The sequence below is a fragment of the Lontra canadensis genome, unplaced genomic scaffold (genome assembly GCF_010015895.1).
Source record: "Lontra canadensis isolate GAN:19392208 unplaced genomic scaffold, GSC_riverotter_1.0 scaffold97, whole genome shotgun sequence".
Classification (NCBI taxonomy): domain Eukaryota; kingdom Metazoa; phylum Chordata; class Mammalia; order Carnivora; family Mustelidae; genus Lontra; species Lontra canadensis.
In genome coordinates, this window is record NW_022631091.1 from 1041932 (window position 1) to 1054048 (window position 12117).

General features: G+C 44.3%; 1 protein-coding gene across 1 annotated transcript in view; it reads right to left on the reverse strand.

Annotated features, from left to right (window-relative positions):
* PRKN (parkin RBR E3 ubiquitin protein ligase) overlaps nt 1–12117 on the reverse strand; it is a 1289523-nt gene that overhangs the window by 178503 nt on the left and 1098903 nt on the right. Inside the window, exon 8 of the mRNA XM_032837250.1 lies at nt 3541–3602. Coding sequence (XP_032693141.1) covers nt 3541–3602 — 62 coding nt within the window. The remainder of the gene's footprint in view (nt 1–3540; nt 3603–12117) is intronic.

Sequence of the window (12117 nt, forward strand, 5' to 3'; positions counted from 1 at the left end):
GAGGCCACTGTCATGTATCATCAGGACAGAAATGTCCCAGACTAGCACATCTGATTTGTATCAGTCCCTGAAGCAGACCCTGGCTCTCCTGTCCTTCTCCCATCTGATGTCCACCCCACTACACGGCTCTGTGCATCCCTTTGCCCTACTTTGTCCTCGAGCTGCCCGACTCCTGCCCCTGTGCTGGGGAAGCCAGGGCTGGCATTAGGAACTGCCCTGTGACTCCAATCCACTCCCAAGGTTCTCTCCTGTTCCCCCTCACTGAAACTGGCTCCTGCCCTAGTACACCCCCACCCTGGCTGCTCGCACACATTTTCTGCACACTTTGTACCACCAAGCATTGCTCAGCAGCACTCCAGTCGAAGAGTTCTCTTCTCTCCTGGCACCAGCCCTCCAGCCGTGAACTTGAAACCATCAGTCTCCACTGGGCGCTCTTCCTCCGTCTGCAGGCAGCTCCTGAGCCCCACCTCCCAGTCTCTCTCGCCCCTATTTCTCGAAGCTTCAGTTGGTGACTCACCAGAACTCTCTCCAAGTCGGCTCTGGTGACAATTCTGGAGGGTCTCAGTGTCCACACGGGCCACACTTCCAGCACCCCGGCTCCCCGAGTCTGTGACCTCAACTTCTGCAGTCAACTTTTCCTCCATCCTGAGCCAGCCGTCAGCACTCGCGGCCTCCTCTGATCCCACCATTGCCAGTCCCTGCATCCCTCCACAGACCAAACATCAAGGATCTCATTCTTTGGCCAACACCTACTTTCCCAGCTAAAGCTTCCTAGTCCTTGAACTCCAAAAACTCTTTGGACCCACTGGGACCTGGAACCAGCAGACCAACTACCTTTCCCAACCCTCCCTCTTCTCATCCCACCTCTCTGCTCTCCTAGCGGAGAACCAAACTCTGAGTTAAACCCAACTCTGTTTTCTGCCCCTGTGTCTACACAGTTGAATGTGACAGAAAGACACCAGGCTGATGGATCTCACTCCAAACTCATTTAGTTCTTGTTTATTTACTCCCTACCCTCCTAAATGACAATTTCACTACCCTTTCCTCTCCCGGGAAAGCTCCCATCTCCACTCTCAGCTGCCAACTTTGCTTCCTGTTTCACTAAGAGGAGCACCAGTAGCGATCACCCTGCCTATTCAGTGGTCCCCACTGACACCAAGCTGAGCTGTCCGTCCTTGTGTCTCAGCAGAGCCTCCACTCAGTGGTTGTGAGCCAGGACATTGTTCCTGATGGCCTCTCCTCTCCCCTGCATCACCAGCCCCGCTACTCCTCTATAGAGTCATCCAATCGACCCATAAACATGCCTCAGCTTTTCCTATAAAAAAAGAAAATGATCTCAATTCCACATTTCCCCACCCCAGCTGCCTCATTTCTTGGCTTTCCTTTACAGCCGAATTCCTCAAAAAAGAAGTTCCCGATATTTGCTCTCTCCCATTCCTCTTCCTCCTCTCACATGAACCCAACTCAAGCAGGCTTTCACTCCCGCCATTTCCTGGTCAAGGTCACCAATGACCTCCAAGTTTCAAATTCCAGTGTTCATTTCTCACCCAGCTCCTGCTTGGTTTCACGGAGCACGGATGATCAGTCTTCCTCCCAGAAATACTTCCTGCCTTTGTCTTTCAGGGCACACTTTCCTGGATTTCTTCCCACTTTACTCCAACCACACCTCGTATTGTATAATGCTTTTTATGTGAAATGAGCATTATAGAGCCTCACTCCAGAAATTCTGTCCTTGCTTTATTCTCTCTCTGGAAAGCTTCTTTCCCAGACATCACCAGATGCTTTCCTGCACTCCCTTCAGTCCTCACCCACAAATCACCTGTTCAGTGAGGTTCTTCCTGACCACCTCATATAAAATCTCACCTCTTCCCCCTGCTACCACTACCCCTTTTTTGGTTTTATTTTTCTCCATGGCCATAAGAACCACCCAGCATAATGTATATCGAACATGTCTGTGTGTATATAGCATAGCAGTTTTCCACTGATAGGTATCTCTTTTCACTCCTATACCCCTATAACCAAGAATGGTTTATAGCACCTGAGTAGGTGCTTGGTAAGTATCTGCTGAATGAAAGGAAAGAAGAAAGGAAGGAAATGTGTTTTTTTCAGGAAATAAAGATCAATATTGCTGTGGTATACCATGTCTCCATGTTGCATAACTAATCAGAGTAGTATTGATTTTGATTATGGCTTGATTAAATTTCTAGGAGAATGCAAAGTGGCCTGACTTGTATGCAAATCTGAGATGATTACAGTTGGCTTCTTTCCCTACTAATCACCAATGACTCTAACACAAATAGGGAAATAATTTGCAAATATTAGTACAAGTTAGAAGAGAAGGCTCCATTATATGAGCAGAAATGTCAGGGCAACAATCAGTAATTCTTACTATAAGAAATCTCTCAGGCTTTCACAGGAAAATGGCTGGGAGATACATGTGTTTTCCTAAATAGGTATGTTTGAGGGAGTCTGTTATTAACACTTACCTGCAATGGAGGGTAACTTGTTTTGCCTATATTTGAATAAACACTTAATGCCTGTTGAATTCTGCAATTTGCATAATGAAAATACTAAGGAGACATCCTAAAACCTGTTAAATCAAGGAACTGGAAATAATTCTAGTTTTTTATCCTCCTAATTAACTCCTTTCTGGTTTTAATCTAATATTGGACACAGGCATCCAACTTTGTAACATACATATACCAAAGGAAACACACGGACCACAAACTCATCAACAAAACTCATCTTCCTTTGCATGTCCCCTGGTCAAACGTGGCAAAGATGACCTTTGGGAGTAAAAAGCAGTAAGAGAGGGCGAGGTAGGTCATGCCCCAAGTCGTCAACTATTTGGTGTGAATATTTCAAGAATAACTTGACATCAAGATTTAACAAAATACTGCAGAAGCTGTAATTCTATAGAAAGATTAAGAAATTTATTTGTACACAGCAGAAGTGTGTGTTGTGTGTGTCTGTGTGTGTAATTTGGCCCCCTGAATTATTTACTTAGCACATCTATTTAAAATCGGACATCTCCCTGGGCACCACAGTACTTGAGCAGTCTACTTTTAATGGGCCACCCTGTGTACATATGTAAGTTACACGTTCGCATCCGTAGAGAAAGCTGTTGCAGCGACATACGGAGAATGTACGCCGAGTGCAAAGCTCTGGTGAGAAGGGCTGCCTGGCACCCTCACCCACAGCCCTCACATCAGGGCCGTCTGTGACGACGGGTCTCTCAGGCCTCACGAAAGTGGACTCACTTGTTTGCTTCTCTGCCACTACCCCGTGCCTGCTTACTGCCAGCATCCTAAGCTGCAATGCTCTGGCGGCTAGCAGATGTACCAATTAATAACCTGCCAGGTCTGACGGATAGAAGAGGGGGAGAGTGTCCTCACACATACCCACGGCGTGGCTTTCTTCCCCACTTTAGGGCGCCAAGGGTCAGGAGACACACTCTCCCTCCCTGGAGAGAGCCCAAACTGTCTCATTAGTGTCTATCTTTCACGACACACCAGCACTGCCTTTGAGAGGCTGACTCACCTGCTCTTCTCCAAGAATCCTGAAGTGATGGAGCTCTTTAATCAAGGAGTTGGGGCAGCCAGCTGTTGGAGAGAAGAATGAATCACAAACACATTATTCCTATTCTGTGCAGCAACGTGTCCTCACATGCAGTTATGACTAAGCCACCAGTGTTGCTGGGGAGGACACAGGGGCCCCTCCGCACAACACATTCTAACCAACCATGCAAAAGCCACACGTTGGAGGGAGCGATGGCTGCTATCTGGTCCCCCCACTGTGACGCTGGAGCTGAAGGTGAGTGTGGCCAAGCCTTTTCTCCCTCCTGATGGTGACCTGGCCTTTGTGGGGCTTTAGGCCACCCTGTCATTTCTCCCCAGCACATCACTTGTTCCTTATAGAGAGCCAGGATTCTGTGGGGGCTGGAGGGGTAGAGTTGGTGAGTATAGGTTCATTGCGCTTATTTTATCACATCTTGTTTCCTTGCTCTGCGGTGGGTAGCGGGAGTGGGCTGCACACAGAGAGGTAAGAGGGAAGATGGGGCAGCTGGATACCACATCTCATTTTTTTTTAATGATTTTATTTATTTATTTGTCAGAGAGACAGCAAGAGAGGGAACACAAGCAGGGGGAGTGGGAGAGGGAGAAGCAGGCTTCCCTCTGAGCAGAGAGCCCAATGTGGGGCTCGATCCCAGGACCCTGGGATCACGACCTGAGCTGAAGGCAGTCGCCTAACGACTGAGCCACGCAGGCGCCCCTGGATACCACATCTTCATGGGATTTGATTGTAGTTTAGAGCTTGCCTAGTTCTTCCAGGAGACTCTGTCAAGACCAAGAGGGTCCTGTCTTTCTGTCTGGAAAGGGGCTCTTATGCAAAGGACTTGGGAAGACAGGCAGGATAGTCAGGACGGCCGTGACCTTCCAGTGACCCAGTCAGTAGGAGTCTCTTCGGGCTTTCCCATTTTCTTTCTCCAGTTATAAGAAGAAATAAGCCAATAAGTTATATATGTGCACACCAACACATGCTTAGTTGTCATTTAATTATGGTCCATCCCAGTCCTTTTAATTGAATAATTGTACATATTAGTTCGTAGTCATTTATAATATTAACTCAAATAACAAAAATTGATATAAAAGCTCATTTCTTGGGGCGCCTGGGTGGCTCAGTTGGGTTAAAGCCTCTGCCTTTGGCCTCAGGTCATGATTCCTGACCTGGGTCCTGGGATCGAGCCTCACATCGGGCTCTCTGCCCAGCAGGGAGCCTGCTTCCTTTCCTCTCTCTCTGCCTGCCTCTCTGCCTACTTGTGATCTCTGTCTGTCAAATAAATAAATAAAATCTTTATTAAAAAAAAAAGCTCATTTCTTAGATACAATCTATAGACTGCACAATCTGTTGAAGCTTCTCCTAAGGAATAGGGTTATATGCAAAATGCCCCAAGGCAGTAACTGTGCTATTGTTCATGTTACTCAGCACTGGGTTGTAAGAATGACGGGAAATACCTAGAACATCTGTCTGGGGAGAGCAGGCTTAGGAAGGAGGGTGTTGCCATCTTCGCTGGGATGAAGGAATTATCCTTTGCAAAAGATATTATATTTGTGGTTTATTCTAGAAGGTAGGGTTAAAACTAAGAGGCAAAAGTGACAGTAGTATAACTTGGTTCAACATAAAGAAATTTCTAACTTAAGAATGGAATACATTTCCTGATGAGCTAGTGACTGTAGGTTTTCAGACACAGGCTAAATGACTATTTCTGCAGGATATTGTAGAGGTGAATTTGACCAAGTCTGTTCCAATTCAGAAATTCTGTGGTTATGTAAAATGGTGAAACACGGTTTTGGTGTTTGATGTTATATTCGACACAGTCTTTGATATTATAACATTTCATACTTTGCGAGAGTGGTTTACAAATGCTCACCAAAGTAGTACAATAAAGAGTTTAAAAAATATAAATGAAATCTAAAGAGGCAATGTCACCACCTGAAAGCAGATCGAGAAAATAAATGAAAATCCCGAGATGAGTATTTTGGTGAAAAACACAGTATGTTAATTGCTTGCAGCACATCCAATGCTATAAAGAAGGGAAGCTAGACCCTTGACATTAGGACTGTGTTTGTCCAACTGGATGCCACGGACATGTGGTCTGAAAGTTCTTTTTGAGATGTTCATATCAGAACTGCTATTCTGATAATTAAACCATTAGGAAAAGTTGTGCTGGATCATTAGTTGGCCACGATTCAACTAAAAATTATGGCGGAAGTTCAGCCTCCTCTCAGTTCTAGAGTTTAGATCATCTTGGGAACAAAGGTTCAGTGAAACTCATAAGGAAAGAGCAGAGGCAGAATTCCAGGGATGCATTCCCAACTAGCAGGGGGCCCACGGTCTGACGCCAAATGTAGGAGGTTCACATGGGCGCGGCCCCATGGGAGCATCGGCGTGGGCACACGCAGATCAGGGGAACGTAGCCAACCAGCCAGGGCCTTGGTTGCATCCCAGGGAACAATTTAGTTTCAGCAAAATGCCAGCATCTGGGATATGAAATTCACAGAGTTAACTAGAATACTTTGGTTTTGTTCTTTTATTTATATTTAATTTACTAATTTTCATTTGGGCCTTCCAGTTGTATAAGCATAAAATGTTTATATCTAGACATTTTTAAGAGAGATTATTTTACAAAATTAATTTTCTTCAACCTTAGAAGTTTTAGAGGATTTTCTAAAACATTGTCCTTCATACCCCTCAAACTTGAGAAAAACTGATCTAACTTTAATGCCAGGTAAAATAAGAACCAGAATTTAAAATTACCCTGTCTTCAGGATTTGTATTCTAACATTCTCCTAAGATGTAACTACAAGGATTGATGTCAATGAGAGTTCCAATATAAACATCTCTCACAGAAGACTAGATAATTACCCGGAACACCTGGTAGGTGGAATAAAATATAATAAACAAGGACAGATATGGCATCAGTTAGAAGGGAAGACGTGTGAGGGGATCAAGATATTGAAGGGACCATGGGAGGAGCATCTGTAACTGTGCTCACCACAGGAACAGCAGTGTGGGAAATGGACAGACGCAAACCTCCCGTGAAGGCACAATTCAAAATCACAAAACTAGAAACATAAGACACACAGAGAATTCAGTCGTGTGAGGAGGGTAGAGGCGCCAGGAGGAAGAAAGACCCTGGCAAAGAAAGATTACACGGTGATTGCTGTGAATGGTGGTGCTGCACTCTTGGTTCCTGCAAATTCCTCACACAGAGCCTGCACGCGCATGGCAGTGGGTCACCCTCCGGAGCCGTGGTTGTCTCCCTGGACCAGTCAAATCCTCACAGTGCTCAGCATCCTCTGCCTTCGGGACCCTAGGGGAGATCTTTCCTCGAGATGATGGAGAAAAGGCTCCTATTAAAATGTGCATATGGTGGGGCACCTGGGTGGCACAGTCTGTTGAGTCTCCCAACTCTTGGTTTTGGCTCAGGTCATGACCTCAGGGCAGTGAGATGGAGCCCCGGGTCAGTCTCCATGCTTAGCACAGAGTCTGCTTGAAATTCTCTCTCCCTTCTCCCTTGCCTCTCCTGCTCCTGTTCTCTCTCTCTCTCTCTCAAATCAATCTTAAAAAAAAATGTGCATGTGGTACATCATGCCACCCTTTCTTGGGTAGTGGTCTTTGATGTCCTCTGTCGCTGGCCCCAGCACTGTCTCTGAGCCCTCTCTCTCCCTCCTCATTGCACTGAGACCATGACTGCCTGCCACTCCTGACCACCCAGCAGGCTGCTGTCTCCAGCCGTTTGCACTTGCCGCTCCCTCTGTCTGGAGAGCTCTTTCCCCGACATCTGTATGGAAGACTCCCTGCCTCCTTCAAGTCCTTTCTCAAATGTCACCTTCTCAGTGAGAATGTCTGGGGCAGCCTGCATAAAACTGCAGCCTGTTTTCACCCCCATGCACTCCTCCCACTGTATTTGCTCCAGAACAAAACCATCTTCTAATGCAACCTACACCTCATGTCCTTTAGTTTCTGTCACCCGCTGCTAAAATGTGAAGGTGACGAAAAAATTAGAAAGTGGATGTATTGTTAATAATATTAATGGCATTTCTACATCTAATGATGGCTGCTGCTACTTCTTGTAAAAATTTCCTGTATTTAAAAGGGAAGCAGAGAAAGACAATTATCATATGGTTTCACTCATATGTGGAATGTAAGAAATAGCATGGAGGACCACAGGGCAAGGGAGGGAAAACTGAACAGGACAAAATCAGAGAGGGAGACAAACCATGAGAGGCTCTGGACTCTGGGAACCAAACTGAGGGTTACAGAGGGGTGAAGGGTTTGCAGGATGGGGTAACTGGGTGATGGGCATTAAGAAGGGCATATGTGATGAGCACTGGGTATTAAAGGCAACTAATGAATCGTTGAATACTACATCAAAAACTAATGATGTACTATATGCTGGCTAATTAAACATAATAATAATAATAATAATAATAAAATTAAATTAAAAAATAAAAGGGAAGTGGGTATTTGAAACATTTGCTACATGATTACTGTCTTAAGAAATAAAGGTCAGGACTTCTTTTTTCCAGTTCTGATGTGTGAAGGACTTGGGAGTCATGACTCCCACCCTTAGCATAAGGAAAATCTGGGCAAACTGAAAACCAGCAACTTTTCTTAGACCCATCAGGGAACTCATGTCACCTTGAAATCTCGAGAGGCAGGCAAATCCGCCGGTGACAGCTAGGCCTGCCAACGTGGAGCGTAAGCCACTGGAACTGCAAACTGGTGGGTGCCTTCAGATGCCCATTTTGATGAACTACAGATTACAAGGAGGGATTGTCGAAGGGGTCAAAAACAGAGAGAATGAGACATGAAGGTTAGATGCTGAGCCATTTCCCTTATCAGAAGAAATTCCAGTATGTTGGCTTTAGCAGGTGACGGACCAAGTAAAAGTCACAAGAGTCTCAGAGGGCAGGTTTCCCAGCTGATGTGATGGAGACCCGAGCACTTTCTCTGGTCTTGGCAGATCAGAAGGGAAAAACCAGGACTTGTTTTGGGAGGGCATGTGTGAAGCTCTAACTTGCTTGGAAAACATCTTAGACAATGGTTTAGAGGGAGAAACACCAATAGTAGAAGACGCATGACACCAGGCATTTAAATCCGTCGTTGTCATCTTTCCTTGAGAAAGAATTGCCGAGGAAATGAACTAAGTGGCAGTGTTGCATCCACAACTATTTTGGGTGTCATACAGAAGGAAAGAAGTGTCATATTGCTTGTGAAGACCGCAAATCTAGCTGGGTTGAAAGAACAACTAAATGGTCACACTTCTGTGAATGAGGAGCATGTGTAAAATCAAGAATGTGTGCTGCCTGGGCATGCACATCGGGACGCGGGGTCCTTCCCGAACATCCCTGGAGGAGAGCAACTGGTGTGCAGACAAGAGGTGTTTCCCTGGTTGTCACTGTCCGGTCATCCCCCTCTGCCACCTCCCCCTGGGGTGGACTCTACAGTCTATTTACCCCATGTATGGGGGTTGGGGTGGCGCTCTCCATCCCAACCTGTCCCCCTCCCCTCACTCCCATGTCCCTGGTCCAGGAGGAAATGAGAAGTAATGATGAAGCAAGAACAGGAGAAGGAAACGAAGTGACTGTTCATCTCCACCACTAACGAGCCATGCAACCTTGGGTCACAGACACTGTGCGAGCTCTAAAGCCTTCGGTTCCCACTTGTAAGAACGGGAGTAAGAATATTGAACTTATGGGGTTGCTGTCAGCAATGCGTGCAGGTATCTACGTGTTTGTATATCTATCACCTTGCAGAGCTCCTTGTACACGGTGGGCTCTTAGTGAATGGCAGATGCTGCTTTGAGAGTCTCCAAAGTGCAGGGATGCCTGTCCGACGGGGCTTGAGATGGGCGTTCTGTTGCCCTCCCAGAAATCCCTTGTTGCCTGAACCCTCATTATTTAGTGGCCGATTTTGCTAAAGGCATCCAGGATCCAATGACATGTTTGAGATTATCAGGGCAATATGCTGAAAAACAACAGATTATCAATTACATGTATGTGTGTATGTTTATAAAGTGCGCGTCTATACACACACAGGTAGGTCCACATGTATGATCGCACACGCTTAGAAAAGCACGATTAGCATAAATGTAAGGCCTTAAGTCTGTTGTCTTTTATTAATTCATTTATTCATTTACTCACTCCAATAATCTCAAGTGATTAATGAGCAACTTGATACAAAACTTTATGACATTTTTACCTCTGAACTTGCTGGAAGATATTTTTTATCTCACTGGCCAATTCACATGGCATCATTTACATAACTATATTTACAAAGCAAGTGAGTAGAGGCAATCAGGAAAAATAACTGAAGTCCCTGATCTCCAGGCACATCCAATTATCCAAATATGCAAAAGGGAAACTGACTCAAATTTTCGACAAAAGGGACAGTTAGCAACTGCTTAATGTACCTTCTGTTTAGACTTCTGAGTCAGCTGTAACACACAGTAAGGGCATCACTTGCGTATACAGTCAACAGATGGATGATTATGGCAAACAAGCTGTGGTTTAAAAACAAATATCCCACAAAGATGTCAGAGAAGAGAGCTGACAACTCATAATTCTGCTGAACCAGAGCTGATCTGGTGTTGTTGTTGTTGTTGTGGGAGGCGGAGGGAGCTCTGTTTTCTACTTGTGGCTGCTTTGTAATATCTTTTTAAAAATTTTATTTTATTTTCTCAGTGTTCCAAGATTCCTTGTTTATGCACAAGGCTACTTGCCTTTTTTCACCCCGGTTGTGAATGAAACAAATGACAGAGCTGAGTAACTGACAATTCTACCTTGAAATTCTAACTCTAAATCCCAGACTCAATGCATTGCAAACTACTTTCTGCCCTGTCATGACGGTTTAACAAAAATGAATATTAGATTTTGCATATAAATATGCTGTAAATTCCAAAGTTCATATACTGCACTATTTTAATCCTCAAATTTATAAAAAGATTAGTCTGTGTAACATGAGAATATGCTACCATAGAGACACCAAGAATCTACGCACAACAGAAATATGAAAGCAATACGAAATTTTAGAGGTTAAAAGTGTTCACCATGGAGTGAATGGAAAAATGAACAAAAAGGGAGTAGGACCACGGGCTGTACAACACTGTATTTTCCAAAAAAGACAATGGATTCAATGTGAACGTGTTGCCGCACACAGCTTCTATCAATGGCAACTAATTAAATTGAATTGAAAAGCACTTTTAGGGGAGCCTGGTTAAGTTGATTAAGCATCTGATTCTTGGTTTTGGCTGAGGTCATGATCTCAGGGTTGTGAGATCAAGCCCCATGTTAAGATTCTCTCTCTGCCTCTTGCCTTCCTTCTCTTAAAAAAAAAGAACAAGAAAAAAATTTTTTTTCAGGCTTATATGTGTAGTGCCTCTCACAATTTTTGTTGCCTTTAAATTATTTGTTAATATCTGCTTTTCTCACCCTGAATGCAGACTCCATGAGAACAGGGACTTGCTCAGAGCCTCATCTAGGACCTGGAAACTGTGTCCAGCACAAGGGTAATACTTAATAAACATGCACTGACTGATTAAATAAATTAAGGGGGGAAAGCCCTTGCCTTCTGGTTCTCACAAACAAGAGCACTGGAAAACAGATAACTTTACAAGCCTGCACAGAGTTCATTTAAAGACCTATGAGATAAGGTCTATTAGCCCTTGGGTCAGTTCTGTAAAATCTCAGAAATGAATTATTTCCTATTTTAAATGCAAGGTTTAATTTTTTAAACACAAAATATTAACATGCCACTACTCAAGCAAGAAAGGGTTCTTTAAATGCTCCATTTCCTACTGGCCTTGTCAAAATAAAGCTAACTTTCAGTGAGGGTAGAGTTCTGTTATGAATGAAGACAGAGGCCAGGTCTGCTGAATGGGCTCTGACTGGGGCCCCCCCTGATGGGGAACCACTCAGACCACTGCAGAAATGTCCAAATATCTTCCTTCAGACAGCTACACGGCTGCCAAACCCTATCTGATGATTCTGTTTGTATCAAATGACCATCCGATCTCACTCTTATATTTTATGGACTGGCATCTAATTCCTTCAGTGATCAAAGAGAGATTGATGTAATTCATAGTCATGTGTTCAAGAATGAAATGTCTTCATTTTTAAACAACTCTTAGCTGTCACTATCCCTAGATGGACCCTCTGTCAGTCTAGAATTCTTTTCCATAATGTTACCTACAGCTGGATTTCAGGCCCTGTCTCAAGACTTTGTTCAGTGATAGGGACAAGAGGACCAGAGGACTAGCTGAAGAATTCCATTCTGAGAATGAGGCATTCTTGTGGTCAGAAGGATCTTTCTAGATACAAGTTGTAGCTTTGGAGTGACAGAGATAATATCCAGTCTTTTAAAGCCTTTATTAGCCTTCTCTCTCCTGGGGCAAATACCCATTTGCCTGCAATAATATGTAATATATGTGAAAATTAGGAAGCATCCAGATGTTCATTTCCTTTCCCTCTATTCTTAGATTTGAGCTTGTCGTTGGCAATATTCCTGTTCAGATTTGGTACTAGGGAAGTCTCCTGTTTATTCACTGTTGGC